At 38.2% G+C, this 19,552-nt stretch overlaps 1 protein-coding gene across 1 annotated transcript in view; it reads left to right on the top strand.

Moving 5' to 3' along the window:
* The window catches only part of QRFPR (pyroglutamylated RFamide peptide receptor), a 129,778-nt gene extending 112,113 nt beyond the window's left edge, over positions 1 to 17,665 (top strand). The window contains 5 exon segments of the mRNA XM_082461953.1: positions 3,862 to 3,967; positions 3,970 to 4,096; positions 5,575 to 5,584; positions 5,588 to 5,672; positions 6,432 to 17,665. Of these exon segments, the coding sequence (XP_082318079.1) occupies positions 3,862 to 3,967; positions 3,970 to 4,096; positions 5,575 to 5,584; positions 5,588 to 5,672; positions 6,432 to 6,838 (735 nt within the window). The 3' untranslated portion in view covers positions 6,839 to 17,665.
* Positions 17,666 to 19,552: the final 1,887 nt, after the last annotated feature.

The raw sequence follows: 19,552 nt of genomic DNA, 5'->3' as shown, positions 1-19,552 counted from the left end.
TGATTCATCTCTGGGAGGACCTTCCTGCTGGGGAGTTCCATGGTTCTCTTCCTTTGTGGTTCTCAGCCACAGCTTGTATAACAATTCTCACTTTGACTATATTTAATTTGTTCCCCACTCTCCTACTGTAGGATGTGGTTGAGGGAAATGAGGTAGGATTCAGGATTTGGTAAATTTGCTCATTAGCAGCTAGCTGCTTAAGAAACCTGCTAGAGGGACTTCCCTGGTGGTACAGCGGTTAAGAATCTGCCTGCCAATGCAGGGGACATGGGTTCGAGCCCTGGTCCAGGAAGATCACACATGCTGCGGAGCAACGAAGCTCATGCACCACAACTACTGAGCCTGCGCTCTAGAGTCTGAGTGCCACAACTACTGAGCCCGTGTGCCACAACTACTGAAGCCCGCACGCCTAGAGCCTGTGCTCTGCAACGAGAAGCCACCGCAATGAGAAGCCTGCACACTAAAACGAAGAGTAGCCCCCGCTCGCCACAACTAGAGAAAGCCCGTGCAACCAAATATAAAATTAATTAGGGGCTTCCCTGGTGGCGCAGTGGTTGAGAGTCCACCTGCCAATGCAGGGGACACGGGTTCGAGCCCTGGTCTGGGAAGATCCCACATGCCGTGGAGCAACTGGGCCCGTGAGCCACAACTACTGAGCCTGCACGTCTGGAGCCTGTGCTCCGCAACAAGAGATGACTCGATGGTGAGAGGCCCGCGCACCGCGATGAAGAGTGGCCCCCATTTGCCACAACTGGAGAAAGCCCTCGCACAGAAACTAAGACCCAACACAGCCAAAAATAAATAAATAAATAAATAAATAAATAAATAAAAATTAATTAATTAAAAAAAAAGAAAACGTGCTAGAAAAACTAGAAACTTACAGGCCATATTGGGACAGGGTGTATCAATTGTTTGAATATGGCTTAATTTTTTTGTACAAGAAATTAAGGAAATTATATGCTAGATCGTTTTATAATATGTTAGACCATTGTTTCAATAATGGTCGTATAAAGTAATCTTTCCTTTAAAACTGCAAATGTCTATTCACTTTGTTTATTAGCAACCTTGGAACAAATTAGTCACAGAATAGTTATCATCATTAGATATTTTCATGCAATCATAGCTCATTGTATCATTTTCTAAATTAATAAAAGAATGTTTTTCAATCTTTTCTAAGTATGAATACTTGTTCTTTTCACTCTGTCCTTTCCACTTGGATCCTTTTTAAAGTCACTATTACCCAAGAGTGAAAACTAATACTGGCCAAATTGTTTGCAATTTCCAAGAATCATTTTTAGAAATAATGAGATCTTGTTTCTATCTGAATCATTGAGACCTGCTCTGCATATGTTGGGAGGTGAGGACGGGCTTGGTAGATAGGGGAGTGGACACCATTCATGTCCAGAGCAAAGAGTTCATGTTCTGGAAAATAAAGTAATATAAATAAGTTATGGTGGGAAGTAGAAGGCAGTAAATATTTAATGAAAGCATTTGTCCCTAACCCAGTAGGCAAAGGAGAATTATTGTAATTTCTTATGCGAGGGTCTGATGTAGTAGAAATGGAAGCAGCAATGGAGGCAAACTGTAATAGTAGGATTTGGACTGTGTTATCTCAGCATTAACAATACACACAGAAAGAACATTGACCAGAGTATTCTACATGTTAGGAAATCTACCTTCCAGAGAAAAAGTGATAAAGGAGGAGTAAAGTAAGTTTACTCGGTTTACAAGCAACAGTTGATAGCTAAGTAGCTTAAGAGGAGGGGATATACTGGGAAGATGTTGGAGGTTCACAAGGATCAGTGTGAAGCTGGAGGAAAGGACCTGCAAGAGGCAGGGACCAAGGATGTGGAGAGGTCAGCAGCAGTAACTAAGCAGTGGTCTGTTCACGCTCATGATCTGGTGAGCACGGGGCCGCACTACCTCAAATCTCCCCCTTCCATCTTCACTGCACTCTGTCAACAGATGAAAAGAATTGAGGTAAGTTTGGCACATTTAGAGCTGATAGAGTCTTTGAGAGAATCCATCCTGTGTTTGCCTTGTCTTCCCTAATAGGGCCTCTTCCCTAACCTGCCCACCTAGGGGAGAGTTCACGCACCAGAGGAAATTATGCTTCTAGTAGGAAATGAAGGTGGATGCTGGCAACCAAAATATGAGAAATAGGGACTTCCCTGGTGGTCCAGTGGTTAGGACTCGGCGTTTTCACTGCCGAGACCTGGTGGTCGATCCCTGGTAGGGGAACTAAGATCCCACAAGCTTCGTGGCTCGGCCAAAATAAAGAAAGAAAGAATCATAACTCGCATTTTTTTTTAAAAAAATATGAGAAATAGCCATTCCAAGCAGGCTCTAAGAAACACATCTCTTACATTAGTATCAGATAATCCCATAAGGAAAAAAGGGAGGGACATCCCAAGAAGACAGTGCCCTACATAGGAAATTCTAAGATTATTATCCTAGTTTAAAATTGCCATTTGTGGGAAGAAATGTCACAAAGGACACATTCTTGCAAAACACTGAGACCTATTCAGTTCACATTGGGAAGTCTAACGTGTAGAGCAAGCTGACTGTAGAATCATCAGAGACATTCATCAGCAGAACAAGGAGGTGAAAAAGAAAGGGAAGGTCATTAATAGAAATTTAATGAAGGGCAGAGAAAAATCAAAGCTCTTTAATGCCTATTTTGCTTCAGTCTTCTAGACCTTGAAAAGTGACCTCCAAATTAAATTAAAAAGGGCAAAACAAAGACGGTTCCTTGAAATTATTGTTCAATAAGTGTTTTCATTCTTAGTTGTATTTGAAAAAATAACACCTAGATCAGAACTTGAATTTTCATACTTTTGATGTCTATACCAGAAAGCTTGTTTCCCCCATTCAATTGACTTTGAAGATTGGTGAAAATCCTCTGGGAATGGAGGCAGAAATATGTCTTAAGACCTAAGTATTCTTCATCTGGAAAGCTCCAGAGTGACTCAAACTACAACAGTTTCCATAAATTCTCTAACTTTAATTCCTATTATCCAGATATGTGACTTTTGAATATGCTTTAAATGTTTGGTTTGTCCCTTATTAGCATTTTCTATTACTATTAATATTTTTTTAACATCTTTATTGGAGTATAATTGCTTTACAATGGTGTGTTAGTTTCTGTATTAATATTGTTATTATTAATTTTTTGAACTCATGAGATCAGTCTGTTAGAAATAGTATTAATAAATAGAAATTGCCTTTCTGTAAAATATATAGCTCAAAGGCTTATAATTGGGTCTGAATATTCATACATTGGCAATAGTTTGAATCCCAGTTTCTCATTCATCTCAGAATCTACAAGCTACCACTTGCCTCTCTAAAATCTTTGCAAACCACCTGATCATTGCAATCTGAAATAGCGGTAACAAAATACAGACTTGCAGTACGTATTCAATTGGAAGAAGTCTGATGCCGTGTCAGAATTGGTCTCTTCAACAACTGAGGGAGCAAAATAATGTAACAGTAAACTAGCTGGCATGCTAGTACAAAGTATTCTTTTCATACATACTTTGGTCATTGTAGTGTTCTTTCTTTCACCCAACTAAAAACAACTATCGTGTAAAAAGATGAGAAAGATAAAAAAAGTGAACAGGCTATGGACCTCAATTCCATTTAAAATAAAAAAGAAAATATGAAACTCTTAAGAACTTAAGCAGTGGAGTGGTAAAAAACCACACCTCCCAACAAAAATCAAAATTGTATCTCATTTGAAATATGTACCCACGGTAAATATGTAAGGATCTGAAAAATGCTACATTACAGTAGTACTTGGCTGCTTTGTGTTCTTTTGATGCTGCCTCTGGCTCTTCTAACTGAATTATGTTTATTTTAAAGATTAAATATAACTTCTTATATGAAAAAGAGCACATCTGCTGCTTGGAAGAGTGGACCAGCCCTGGGCACCAGAAAATCTATACTACCTTCATCCTTGTCATCCTCTTCCTCTTCCTCTTATGGTGATGCTTATCCCATACAGTAAGACCAGCTATGAACTTTGGATAAAGAAAAGAGTGAGGGATGGCTCAGTGCTTCGAACTATTCATGGAAAAGAAATGTCAAAAACTGCCAGGTCTGTTGAATGGAATATTCACCTCTGTTTAAAATATTTTTAGGTTGACTTATATACACTAATATGTATAAAATAGACAACTAATAAGAAACTGCTGTATTAAAAAATATATATTTTTTTAATTAGTTGTGCTGGAAGAGACCGTTGCCAGAGATCTCAGAATTCCTGGGTAATTTAGTCAAAGCGTCATTTGTAATTCACGTTTAGCACATGGACTGACTTTAAACTTTTGAGATTTTCCATATGACAGGAAGAAAGAGTCAGATTACCAGCTCCCAAATCAAAGGGGAAGTCACTGTTATAAATAGTTACTCGGAATTTTTAAAATCGTTATATTTTCTTCTGCATGTCAATATGTGGATGTCTCCTTACTCCCAAGGCCCCTGCTTTCCTCATGTGTACCAGGAAGCATGATAATATCCATCCTTACTTTCTCCCACCCAAGGATGATGCTAAAAATTGTGAGATGATATGTATGAAAATCCTTTGGAAATGAGAGAATGTTATTTATTTAAAATCATTATTATTGATATATTTTATTTTTACCTAAAAGCTTTACTTTCTGATCATATTGATTAATAGAAATTTAAAAGCATAATTTACTGCTATGATACTCATGGGCCATATGGTTTATTTTATAATCTACACTGAATGGCTATTAAAAATAAAATCTTAGAAGTCTAGTGGTTTGATGAAACTTACATTTCCACAAGTGTACAGCGACCTCTAGTGTCCAGTTTATATAAAGAACTCTTCCCTCTCGACGTACAGGGTGCTGGACTTCTTCAGCACCTTGGGACTTACTGCTGATTTAGCTCTCTCACTTCCTCAGAAGAAAGGACTACTATGCTGAGATAATAAATAATGAATATGACTCGTTATAAACTTGAAAATGTGTAAATCTCTTGCAGACATTAATCTCCTTTACAGGACTAATGGAGAAAACTCCATTTGAATCCCTGATTAATCATATTACTTAGTTATGTAACGGAGGATTACTGTTTAATTCTGTCCTGAGGGCTTCCCATATTTTTCTATCACAGGCATAAGTGTTCTTCAACATAAAATGAATAAGAGCTTTGACACTGAAGTTAGACTGCTTACGTTTAAATCCAAACTTGCCTTTATAGTTTAAATCTTCTGCTAGGCATCTGACTTTGCAAGTTACTTAACCTTCTCTGTGCCTCAGTTTCTGCACCTGACTTTTTGGGAAGATTGAGGACATAACCAAGCATCTAGCACGGTGCTAGACCCACAATGAGCACATATCTTTAGAATGTTCACATTATGAGAAATACAGGGATGTGGGTAATAGAAATGGGAAAAGATGAAGAACAGTTCATAATCTGTCATGAGCTTCATTAACATTTGAAAAATATCATTGAGAGGTCTAGACTTTAATTTTAATAGCTTTGCTGTCAGCTTGACACATCTGCCAAGGAGAAGTTAACTAATGCAATATATCCCCATGGGTCCAGGAAGAAGAAGTGAGCTGTTGTTATGATGGTGACAGTGGTGGCTCTCTTTGCTGTGTGCTGGGCACCTTTCCACATTGTTCACATGATGACTGAATACAGTGAGTGTTTGTCATTCTCATTTGATGGAAATTCTAGTTCATTTCCTGCTAGAATGGAAAATGAATCATTGAAATATGTTGCCATTCACTTGGGTAATCAAATATCAAACATTTAACAGGTTTCTTTCGTGTTTTCAAGATCACTAGATCATTATGTGGCAGGTAATTATGTATGAGTATCATCGAGGCTTTCATAATTTTAATAATTATAAAAGGTAAAGAACAGCTTTTGAGATTCATCTCCCATGCTACTCCTTCTGTTCTCCTTAAGCCATTTAAACATTGGGAGAGGTGTGACATCCTGTGAGTGTTCTCTATTTAGAACCCTCACTTGAACCACATGAATTTAATAACATCTAGGATTTCAGCCAGACCCTTAATGTATTCTCTCTGATAATCTGAGCCTTAACATGGTTCTCAGATGATTGTGTTTCTATAACACAAGTGGACATGTGATGGGTAACTGCGGCTTCCAGTTTACATGAAGCTTGAAATCAGACTGAAATGCAGTAAACCCTCTAATCTGTGCTGGGCACTGGGCTGTGCTTGTAAGCTAGATTCTCTAAGAAGGAGGACTCTTCACAAAGGTGGTGTTTCTTCAGACATCAGCTGGCTCTCCGCAAAATGGTCTTGAGAATTTTTCACACCTTTAACCACTGGTACAAGTGTAAGTGTTTGATAAAGACAGAAGATAAACAGAAATGTTATTTTATAGTCATTAAGAAAATATCCATTCTAAAGCATTACTTTTTATTTCAGGCAATTTTGAAAAGGAATATGTTGAGGTTACAATCAAGATGATTTTTGCTGTAGTTCAAAAAATTGGATTTTCCAATTCCATCTGTAATCCAATTGTTTATGCACTTATGCATGAAAACTTCAAAAAGAATTTTTTATCTGCAGTTTATTATTGCATAGTAAAAGAAACCTTATCCCCAGCACAAAGGCGCGGAAATTCAGGAATTACGATGATGCAGAAGAAAGCAAAGTTTTCCCAGAAAGAGAACCCAGTAGAGGAGACCAAAGGAGAAGCATTCAGCGATGGCAACATTGAAGTCAAGTTGTGTGAACAACACGAGGAGAAAAAACATCTCAAACGACATCTTGCCCTCTTTGATTCTGAACTTTCTGAGATTTCTGCTTTAGGCAGTGGGCATTCATTATAACAATGTCTTCATAATTAATGCCATTCATGGCTTAATCTGAAGAGAAAATTATTTTGAGCAAAGGTCAAAGACTTGTTATTTATCTAGCAGTTTTTCCGCCACGCAGTCAATGTAATGTGGCTTTCTATTTATTGCCAAGATGGATGAGAAAATAGCTTAACAATTACATCATTTTTCTGGAGTCAGTTTAATAGTTGAACACTATAATGTAATTTTTAGTGTACCACTGAAGCTTGGTGGTATGTCTCTTGCAAAAGAGGTCTATTCAATAAAGTCAAAGGCATTGGAGAAGCAGCAAAATGACAGATGGCTGAGATTTAGAGGCAGATGCCTGGGTTTCAGCTTCTTACCCGTCACCATTGTTGTGATGATTGACAAGTCACTTAACCTCTTTAAGCCTCTTTTCCTTCCTGTGTAAACTGGGTTGGTATCTCCTACTTCACGAAGTTGCTGCCAGAACAAAATGAGATAGGAGTGGGAAAGCACTCTGTACTCCAAAGCACCCCAAGTTCTGGAGCATTATTGTAGTTCTTCATGTCTCAGCACCCCCCTCTTTCTGTTCCCTTTTCCTTTCTGAGACTTGTCCTCAACGCTGTTCAACTTTCCACTTGTGCCTATTTTGTAACTGCTTTCTCTAATCAAAAGAGGAATGTTTCTGGGACCCTCATTTATAAGTTGACTATAATATATTTCGGCCAATCTAACTATATCAAATATTTATATTTTTAAGCCTTTTATTGTCACTGGTAGGATGAAAGACTTTTTGTTATGTAAAAGGGCTTTTAGGTGTAGTCAGTGAGAGAGAATCAACTCCAAGCCCGTGAAATTTTATCATGCCCAAAACTGACCCCCCAAGAGCGCTGGGTCAGGAAGAACAATAGAGTTCCTCACCTGTATTCCTTACCTACTTCTCCCCCTTAAACTCAACCCCTCTCCTTTTAGTATTTTCCTCTTACTCCCAAATGTCATGGTTCCAGTGGCCACCATCACTGTGCCCTGTTGCTTCCCCTTCAATATCTGAGCTTCTCAAAGTCCCGTCGTCACAGCCTCATGGCCAAAGTGTTTCTTCTGCTTCCAATTTTCCAACACTTATTCTTCCAGCCAGGTATTAGAAAGGAAGAGAAGCTCAAGAATTCTCAGGGTATTTCACTTGTACAGCTTTCAGGTTTGTGTACCAGAGAACTCAGGCCATTGGGATCTTTCAAGATATAGACATTTAATTTTATATGTGTGTTAATGTGAGCATGGATGAGAAAAAAAAAAAAAAAGATGAAACAGTGTGTGGTACTAGGGGAAAATGTCAATATGACACAGGAAAATTAACAAAGTCAAGAGAGGAAAACTGATTATTTGGTTTATGTTGAAATGGACTCATCGTGGGTTATTTACGTATGCTGTCCTCCTGTTATACCTGTAGCAGAACAGTTATCATTAAATCATTAAACCATTAAAAATGAATCACATTCCCTGATTTTTGGTTATCCTTATTTGTCAAATATTCATATGACTCTTCCTAAATTTGATGTACACATGCTCCAAATATGACAATGAATAATGGATAAATCAACACTATACCTGACCGTTTAATTAATAAGATTAGAGTTTTTTAAAAAAATCTTAAACGTTGCAGAGCTTGATCTAAAGTATTTAGATATTAGATAATAATTTAAATATTTACTGTAAAATTTCCAGACATCCTGTGAAAGCTTTTCTTTTCTTTCTTTTTTTCCCTCACATTGCATTAATGTTGCTTCAGAAACAAAAATAGTTATAGCTCACTTTTTTTTATAGGTCTTTTATAGGTCTTTTAAACCTATAATCCTTTTGCTCTGTCATAAAAGTTTGGAAGAGAAATATGATCCAGTCCGTCACTGAGAAATGCCCTACCGTTAGCCAGAGAAGCTCTGAGTCCAGTCTGACATGGGTCCTGATGATGGTGTAACATAATTTATACTCCATCCAGAGTTTGCCTTGGATTTGCAAAAGGAGGCCTGGTTATGGCTTTTCTTTCTAATTTCCCTGACTTCACTGTCCCCTGAGTCTCTTAAACCCCTTTGTCCTCCATCCAAGGACCTGCTCTTTTCCCCTTTTTTCCCCTGCCCTAAGAGGTCACTCATTTTACTCCATCTGGTTTCCCCTTATCTGGTACCTGGAGTGAGAACTGAAAAGGTCTCTTTGGATCCAGGAGATACAGTTGAAGAAAGGTACAGAAAACTATCCTTCCATTTATCAGCATTTTGGCAAAATGTCTATGAAATCAGTGAAAAGATATGTATCACTGTTCAAACCCTTAAGTCCTTTGTTTCATTTTGGATCATTATGCCAAAAAGAGCTCTATGTATTGGCCAATGTGGCAACGTAATTCAAAAGGGAGAGGAAAAACTTTCAAATGGTTCCAAAACAATTGAATATCCAAGTACCAAAATAGGACCTTGATCTTTACACTACACATAAAAATTACCTCATAATGCATCATAGACTTAAATATAAAAGCTAAATCTATAAAACTTCTAGAATGAAACATAGAAGAAAATCTTTGTACCCAAGATTAGGGGAGGTAAAGATTTCATAAACAGGGCACTAAAAAGGAAGAAGCCTAAGAGAAAGAAGTGATAAAATGAACTCCATCAAAAACAGAAACCTGTGCATGAATGTTCATAGCAGGTTAATTCAAAATAACCAAATACTGGAAACAACCCAAATGTTTATCAACTAGTGAATGAATAAACAAAATTTGGTAAAGCTATCCAATGAATATAACTCATCAATAAAAAGGAATTACCTACTAGTATATGTAATAACAAGAATCAATTTCAAAAGTATTATGCTAAGTGAAAGAAGCCAGGGAGGAAAGAATATATATTCTACGATTCCATTTACATGAAATTCCAGAAAAGACAAACTATAGGGATAGAAAACAAGCAAGTGGTTGCTAGGGGCTAGCTAAACTTAGGCAATTGACTGCAAAGGACCTGAGTGACTTTTTTGGATGATAGAAATATTCCATATCTTGATTCTGGTCGGTTACTTGACTTTATACATTTGTCAAAATTTATTGAATTGTATACTTTAAAAGGATTAATTTATTGTATGAAAATTATACTTCAATTTTTAAAAATACATAAGGGAATTTCATTTTGCAATGCAAAAATGCCAGATCCTTATATTGGTTTCTTGACTAGTAGCACAAGATCTGCTAGAGTAGGAAAAGCCTGGTGGAAGCTTTTGAAACTGCCTCCCCTCTCCATACCCCCAGCAGCCAAGAGAGTAAATCAAAAACTATATTGCTTCCCAGGGTGAACATCAAAGATTAGTCCCACTGCCAAAGATTTAAATGATGCAGCATAGGTACCCATCATATCCCTATTTAATTTACCAATCAGACCCCTGCAAAAACTGGTCAGATCTTAATGAATGACAGTGGACTAACACAAATTAGGTCATAACTCCAAGTGCTGTTGCTGTGCTGGGTGTAGTAGCTTTACTAGAGCAGATTACCACAGCCTCTGGTCCACTTCATGCAACTATGGATCAAGCAAATGCATTGTTTTCAATGCCCACTTAAAAGGAAAATCAGCAGCAGTTTACATTCACACGAGATAGACGACAGTATACATTCCACCGCTTTAACCAAGGTTATGTTAACTTGCCTGTTACTTCACAGTATAGTCCAAAGGGACATGAACAGTCTGGATATTCCACGGAAGATCATTTTGGTCCATTATATTTATCACATTGTATTAGATCTGATAGGCAGAAAAAATTGGCAAGAACTCTGCTTTCATAATCACATATGCTCCGGAGGGTGGGAAGTAATAGCGATAAAACTTAAAAAGATTTAGAGGCTGCCACATTGGTGAAGTTTTTAGGGGTTCTTATGTTCTGGGAAATTTCGGGCCATAGCTTTCCAAGTAATGTATGGGTTTTTGTACCTTGAACATCCTACCACGAACAAAGAAGTACAGTACTCGGTAGACCTCTTTGGGTTTCAGAGGCGTATATTCTCCTCTAGCAAATATTGTTTTGACCCATTTATTGGCAAAATGGTAGGCTGCTAGTTTTGAGTGGGTCCCAGAACAAGAAGGGGCTCTGCAACTGGTCTAGGTTACATACAAGCAGACCTGTCCCTTGGACCATATGACCTAAAAGATCCAATAGTCTAGGTTGCAGTATGAGAAATTCGGTCACCTGGATCATATGCCCCTTAAAATCCCACAGTATTAGAAGTATGTGTGTTAGATAAAGATGTCATGTGGCCCTCTGGCACATTGCAATTAGAGTTGCTGTGCATACCCCTGGATTTCTGGAGCAAGCCCGTGTCATCTGTTCACTGTCAAAATGTAGCTCCAGACCAAGTGTCATACCATCCAGTCACCATGTGACCAAAACTGCCTATCATGAGCTGGGCACTGTCACATCCACCAAGTCATAGATCGGGCAATCGCATAAACAGTTCTAATAAAATGGAAGTAGTATATCCAAGATCAGTTAGAGCAGGGCCAGGGGGCACAGATAAGCTACCCAAACAGGTGGCACACTCCATATCACTCACCAATCTTGCACCAATGTCTCTTCCTTTGCTCACATCTATGGGCTCTTGTTTGGATTATCAGTTACCGAGAGAGGTGTGTTAAATTCTTCCACTACAGTTTTATATTTGTCTATTTCCTCTTTTACATCAGCCAGCGTTTTTGCTAATCTGTTAAGGTTATGTTATCAGGTACATGCATATTTAGGATTCTTATGTCTTTATGACTGGCTATTTTGTCATTATGAAAGAGTCCTTTTTATCTCCAGTAGCAACAAGGAAGTTTTCAAAGCAAAAAAAAAATTTTTTTAAAGCATTATCAAAAGACCTTCTTTTAATATATTTAATAAAATGTTAAAAATGATGCATACTGGTGTTTATCAATAGAAACAACTCAGAGATAGAAAAAAACCTGAGTTCCTACCAATATAGGAATGGCCAAAAAAATTGTTACATCCATATGACCTACATTTTCAAAGAAAGTCTATTGCCATGTGTGGCAGGCGAAGTAATGCTAATAAAATGTGAAAACTACACATTCAGGAATTTCCTCCTAATACTCAACCTGACCCTCTCTACTCCCCACATAGTCTGTAAAAATAAAACTCCTTTCTTTATCACTCCATAAAGAGTTCTTTTTATATTCTCTGCTCACCAAAGTAGCCTTAAGATGTTTTTCTGCTTTATTGCTCTAAAATTCAACCTGGATCCATTTAATTTCATTATCTGTAAGGCTAGCAGGCTCTTTAAATACAATGTTGAGAAGTTATTACTATGAGTAGAGGTAAAAAAGAAGTTCAGCTACTTTTCAAATGTAGTATTTATAGGTCTTATGGGGAGTACAAGAGTCCTTGAAATGTTGAAACAAAAACAGACCCACCTATTAAAAGGTGTAGACTGGCAACGTGTTATTCACTGCCAGTGAAGTGATTCAACAAATATTTTTGGAGCTCCTACTGTGTGCCAGACCTAGACACCTTTCTTCCATTTCATGGCCAGGAAGATCCTTTCTATTCTGAACCAGATGAAGCTGAAAAGAGTTGGCTGGCAAATGAGAGAATAGGGGAAAGAGTCATAAAAATCAGGTGAAACTATAAGTTTTAAAAACATACAGAGCTTTACTGGCTTAGATCTCAAGTTCCTTTTCCTCTTGCTCACTAAAATTTTTGTTTTCCAGAACTGTGATTATGATGTCTCTATAAAAGAAAGAAATCAGAAAGAAATGAGATAAAATAACATTAAAATGCTCCTATTTGAATCATTAGAATTATAAGACAATATGAGTAAATGCTACCAGTCTGACTGCTTTGGTTTCTGGTCACTATGCTAGATTCCTTAGCTGCTGATATGCTTACAAAACTGTGTTAACTCAGGAAAACCTAGAAAAATAGATACAAAGAAACTATTTTTAAGATTAATTTTTAATGAATTGGCAAAGGCATTTTAAAAAAGGGAGACAGGGGCTTCCCTGGTGGCTCAGTGGTTAAGAATCTGCCTGCCAATGCAGGGGACACAGGTTCGTGCCCTAGTCTGGGAAGATCCCACATACCACGGAGCAACTAAGCCCGTGCACCACAACTACTGAGCCTGTGCTCTAGAGCCTGCGAGCCACAACTACTAAACCCGTGTGTCACAACTACTGAAGCCCGTGCGCCACAACTACTGAAGCCCGTGTGCCTACAGCCCATGCTCTGCAACAAGAGAAGCCACCGCAATGAGAAGCCCACGCACTGCAACAAAGAGTAGCCCCCGCTCGCTGCAACTAGAGAAAGCCCACATGCAGCAATGAAGACCCAACACAACCAAAAATAATAAATAAATAAAATAAATAAATTTATTTTTTTTAAAAAGGGAGAAGGCAAGGAAAAAGAGCATCCAAGAAACCTACAATTATATCTCTTCTCTGTAGAAAGTAGGCATTCCAGTATTTCTCTACACTCCACCAACCTGAATGGTTTAAAAAATAATTAAGGAATGATTTCTTGCTTAAGATAGCAGACTATCTAAACGTATTTTTTTCTCCCGAGATCCTATCAGAATGACAATGAAAGAAAACAAAGTGTATAAACTCACAACAATAAAGCAAAAGAGAGGGTAGTCACAGTGGATGAGAATTTTCAGTAAATTTCTGGAAAACAAAAACTGGCTGTAGATTATGAACGTCATATTGAAACCGAGGGTAGTCATCAGTTAGATCCTAACTTGCTCAATTAACGAACTGTAGCCCGCCTTCCCTGATCAAGCTCATTTCAATTGTTTTTACAAAAACTTGCATATCCTCCAAGCGTCACCTAACCTAAACAATAAGATGTTTGCCTGAGTTGTTTTCCCAGAACTTGGAGTCAGCTGTATCTAGTTTGAGCTCCAACCAGTTAAGACTGGTTAGAACACCAACCCTCCGACTGGGCATGCATAAGTGTCCTCGGTGACATCAGAGGGCCAAAAACTCCACCTTCAGGACATGCTAACCCCAACATTTTCTGAACATGCGCCCCATGGAGAAGCATGTAACTTAATTGTTCCTGCACAGGACAATTACTTCACCTTTTTCTTGTTTCCAATCATGTTTCCCCACACTCCCCATGCCTCAGCTTTATCCAGCGAATATCCCGGGCCCCTCGCCTTTGGGGAGGTGGATTTGAGATTTGTTCTCCTGTCTCCTTGCTTGGCTGCCTCGTGAACAAACCCTTTCTCTGCTGCAAACCTCAGTATCTCAGAATTTGGCTTGCTGCACATCGGGCAAATGAGCCCGGTTCAATAACGTAATTATGAGAAAAAAAAAAAAAAAAAAAACTGTGGAAGTCAGAGGTTAGAATATACCCGGAGAAGACCACAAGAGCAAGAGAGAATTATTCTCTTCAGCAGAATCCTAGAGAGACTCAGGCTCTTTTAGATAGTATCTGCATTTGAGAGTGAGAGAAAGAGATGTGTGAAAATGGCAGACTTCATTGACGGTTTGTCTACGGAACAGTTAGCCACCCCAGTCCACTCCATCACCCACCATGAACAGAATGGCCGTCAGGAAGGTATTTGCCCCTCAGTCCTCAACACTTCCTCCAAACACACACACACAGGTTTCCTCTCAAGGGGAAAACCACTTGGAGGAGAACCACAGCATTTAGTGTGAATACTGACAGAAGCTGCAGTGTTCTGGAATGTTAGAGTGCCCAAGTGTGATGACCGGGTCCATACCCAATCTCCTTACATCAGAGCCAGCCACTTGCCACCATCAGCCCATGTGCACAGAGCTCTTAGTCAGTTCACATTTCTGCATTCTTAAAGGATTGTTAGACATTTTCGAAAAACCTGAAAAGTGAAGGAACAAGATTAAGATAAAGAGATAGAAAACTAACTCTAGAATAATCAAATAAACCCAAGGTAACAAAAGAGAACTTAGAGATAAATTTAATTACTATTCTCATAGAGATTTAAGAAGATATTGCTTTTATAAAACCAAAAATAAGCATGCTACAGAAAAGAACAATTGAATTAATAAAACCTTGGTAAATTAAAAAATAGATTGCTGAAACTAAAAATAGATAATTTACTCATCCTTATTCCCCATATATTTAATAAGAGCCTCCGCAAAACTTTCTTCAAAAATGTTTTCTAAAGTATGTTTGTATGGCAAACCTCTTGAGGCTATGTTTATCATTCAGGGTGCTGTTTGGAGACAGATGGCACATTCACACCGAGTACTTTGAGGCGAGATTAACGGCCACTTACAAAGGAGTGAACAGGGTACAGAAAAACAAAGAGGTTAGTGCAGTACCAGCTGCTAAAAGCAAGGCATTCCTCCCATCCCTGGGCCTGAAGGGATGACAAGATGGAGGAGGAAGAGGAAGAAGAAGAGGAGGAAGAGGAGGAAAAAGAGGAGGAGCAGGAGAAGAAAAAGAAGAAACTGAGAGATAGAGAGGGAGAGAGCTGTGTGAAGACAGTGACTGAATAGGAGTTATGACCTTGGGTAGAAGCAAGAAGCCAGCCCATGCTGCCCCTCATGGAGGGTGCCATGGATACAAATACGCTGACCTGATTCCTTCCTCTCTTTGATCTACAAGGGGTCTCTATTCCCCCAAAAAATGAAATGCCAAGGGAGTCCCTTGATCCAGGCATGGAGCAGAGTGATGCAGGGTAGATGGTTTGGAGTGGGCAAACAAAATATCCAGTACATGTATCCCTGAACATATGATAGTCATGTGTTCATATTTAAATGATGGTTTAGCTGGATATAAAAGTCATAAGCTCTAAGTTCATTTCCTTCAATGCACCTAAATCTATAATGTTTTGTCTCTTTGATACCAGTCTGGCTGTTTAGAATCCTGATGTCAGCCTGAGATACCCTCTTTCTCTTTGGTATCTTTTAAGACTTGTTCTTTGTCCTTTGAGCCTATAAAATTTTACTGTCATGTGTTTAGATGTGTATTTTTTTTCTTTGGTACTCTTTGAGTACTTTCAGTCTGAGGTTTCAAATTTTTATTTTTGAAAAGTTCTAGTTATTATTTCTTCAGATATTTCCTTCCCTCTATTTATCTTTATTTTTCCATCTGGGATTTCTATTCTATGGACTTGACACTTCTACTTTCATTCTCCATTTCATTCAAGTTTTAATTAATGATTTTTTTCATCCTTTAAAACTTCCTTGATGTCCTGCTGGGAGAGTTTCTTAATCTGATATTCTTGCTCAATAATTTGTTCTTGTTCTAAATCCACTCTGCCTTACAATATTTTTATTTCAAATTTTATATTTTTCGTATGCAGTGTATCCACTTGATTTTTCATTGTAACTGTTAGTTTCTTTTTCATGTCACCAGAGTCCTCCTTAACATTTCTTGAAGGATATTTATGATGTTTTATTTTAAATTCTTGATCTCTTCATTCATTTCGCATGACTACATAGATTGTTTAGTCTATTATCTTCCTTTAATAGCAGCTGTGATTTTCAGATGTCTCCTTAATTTACTCTGTGAGTTTATTTCCCTCTTAAAGTTTTAGAGATCTTGGCTAGTAATATGCAGGGCGCCTGAATATTGTCCTCTTAGTGAGTTTACAGAAAGGATGTGCTCAAGGGGCAGAGCTGCCAGTGCCCCAGTTTAGACTATGCCATCCTGGTTTGTTCCTTTCCCCCTCAGGCAAACCTGGTCATCTTTCTATGATGTCAGCTGAATTCCTTTTTCCAGTGAGGATGAAGCCATGCACATTTTTACCCTAACCATTTATGTATCCATCCAATATATATTTGTTAAATGACTTCTATATGCCAAATTTGCATTTGCAAGATAGTTAGCTCTCGTTACTGTTGACTCTGTTCATAGAATAGGCAATATCTTTGAACAAAACTAACTGATCATCTTGAATACAAGTATCAATACATGCACATAACTTTACTAATAGCCATTTTCTAAACTTTCAAGAACGTGATAAAGCAAGAATTTATAAAATGTGCAAAAACTAGAATATTTTTACTGTAAAATAATAATTTATACTTTACAATGCAGCCTGATTAAGTGCAAACTCTAAGACACTGCAATAGGAGTTATCTCATGATTCCTGTCTTGATGTTTATCATTACTCGAGAAGGCAGAATACGTATATAAAAAGACAATTAACAAGAGACAGCCAAGGATGTGTCAAATGAGAGATATAATATCAATACAGAAATTTAGAGAAAGTCCGGGAGTAGTCAAGGAGACAGTAAAGAAACAGTAGATGAAATTTGAAGTATTTAGACCAGATGTGGGGTTGGAATGACCTGGAGGTGGTGAGGGAGAATTCTGTAGAAATTCTAATAAGATGGTTTTAATGGAAAGATCTCTACTATGAGTAGGGAATAGTGCTTGGACAGTTAGATTGTGTAGAAACTGTCCAGAATAGTCAGCAATGGGAAATGTGTCAATAAGAGGTGATCAAAAGGGTTTCTGAGTGACAAAGTGGGCCAGACTAAAGCAAGATCTCACAAGCTTTAGTGGTCAACAGAGGCAGCACGGTCTTGTAACTTTTCCTAACAATGCCAAAGAGTAAACCGGGTTGTCTGGGAAATTCAGATCAGCAGAGAAGATGAACACAAAAAGAACAATAAATTAAGAGGGGTTTTCCTGAATATGCAACAGCTGTTCAATTTTTAATAATGGAAAGAATGATGAGAAAGCAGAAGAAAATAGATAGTAAGGAGGAGGAGAACTGATATGGATTTGTAAAGGAATGAGTAGATATGAAAGGTTACCCCTCTGTCATTAGGCACAGATAATAGGAGTGGATACAGGAGGAGGTTAGAGGTTAGGAGGTGTTAGATGTGGCCCAGAAAACATTGGTAGGGCAGATTTTTGTGAATAGGTGAGATTGTGGGTTGTCTGATAGCATTGCTCCAGTTGAAAGTTGGATGTGGCTGAGCTTCTAGACCTCCTCTTTCTCTCACCACCCCCTTGAGGGAAGAGGAGGGAGGGTGTTTCTCCCCTTTGGGCTCTGGCCTTGCTGGTAATAAGGTCTTCTGAGATGAAATCTCACTGAGGCTTTCAAAATTGGATAGAAGAAATGTTATCTCTTAAGATTGTCAAAGAGTTGATTAAAGCTTTTTGTTTCCATGGTTAGAGATAACATACTTATCCTTTCATCAATACATGCCTATGTCACAAGAGAGACAGAGTAAAAATATATGGTTGAATCACTTCCAAGATGTAACTATTTACTGGGGGGAGGAAGGAAGTAAAATCACATATTTTTATTTTTCTTATGTCATCTTCCTATGGGAAGGACAAACTATTGTTGTCTGCATTTCTTCCTGAAGAGCTCAGCCTGAACTGATTTCTCCCCCAACTCTTAAAGCATTTTTGCCCATAGCACATGTCTCTGTCATTTGTCCTGCTCTGCCTTCTGTTGTTGACTTAGATCTTGTTAGTTTTTGCATCTTCATGTAACACATATACATACAGACAGATTTCTGTAAAAGTGAGGGGCGAGTGGGTTGCTTACCTGGTTTTGCCCACTCTAGATACCAGAATCTGAATATATAAATAAATAGGGCAATATTTTTCAGCAAGCCAGTAAATTTTCAGTCAGTCAATAGTAACCCTATCCATGGGGCATAAAGAAACACATTCTATGCTGTGACATGCTGCTGTATTCTCATGGTCGTATCTGTGATCTGAGGCTTCCCAGTCTTGTTTTGAGGCCCGCATTTGTAGGTTAGGGGCTTTGTTTTATTTCATTTTTTCTAAATATCGAGTTCCATATTTTAATACCCCTGCCTTAACCTTGCCACCTGTACCACTGAAGGGCTGTGGTGTGTGCTGTAGTTCTTTCTCTCTTATCTGAGCACACTATTTCTATAAGCTTTCTGTAGATATCAGTATTTTTCTTTCCTGGTGACAGCAGTAATTGAAAGGTGTAAAAACCCTGTAGTGGGCATTTGTTATTTGTGGTTTTTGCCATATTAAAAACATTCATCCTTTTTTATGGTAAAAGTTTTCTTTGGTAAATCACTCTTTCCCCAACTTAGACTATGGCCTTGGACTGGAATTGTCCCTGCTCACAATTCCAGGAATGTTCCATGACTAGTGTAATCCACAGTGATGGGTTTAGGGATGGGCATATGGCCCAGTTCTGGCCAATAAGAGGCAGGCCCGGGACAGGAAGTTTTGCTGACTTTGAAATAGAAAAGTTCTTACTTTCTTATGGGACTCAGGACAAGTGCTGGTGCAGCCATCTTGTGAATAAGCCAAATGGTGACTTAAGAATAAGGCCTCCACTGAGGAAGTAAAGACACAAAACAGAAAAAGAGAAACCAGGCCTGGATCAAGAGTCACTAAAGGAAATCAGCTCCTGGAATGCTCAGATACATGTGTCAATAAATTCAATTTTACTTAAGCTACTTGCATTTTTTTTGGTCACTTGCAACTGAAAAAATAAAAGCCATTGGATGGATAAAGCTGCTTTAAACATCTGTGTGGAGGTCTTTGTGTAGATACACGTTTTCAAAAACCACTGAATGAATATACTGACTGCTTGGAGTTCAAATGAAAATGAATCCCTGACTTACTAATGCCTTGATATTTTCCATGTGTTTACTCATTCATTTATTCAACACATTTAGTGAGGGCATATTCTGTATCAGAAATTTTGTTAGATTCTGAGAATAAGGTGGTGAGCAAAAGGAAATATTGTTCCTGACCGAGGAGCTTAATGTCTACTGG

Source organism: Balaenoptera physalus, assembly GCF_965194825.1.
Source record: "Balaenoptera physalus genome assembly, chromosome: 5".
Lineage (NCBI taxonomy): Eukaryota > Metazoa > Chordata > Mammalia > Artiodactyla > Balaenopteridae > Balaenoptera > Balaenoptera physalus.
This window is presented reverse-complemented; position numbering and strand designations above follow the sequence as displayed.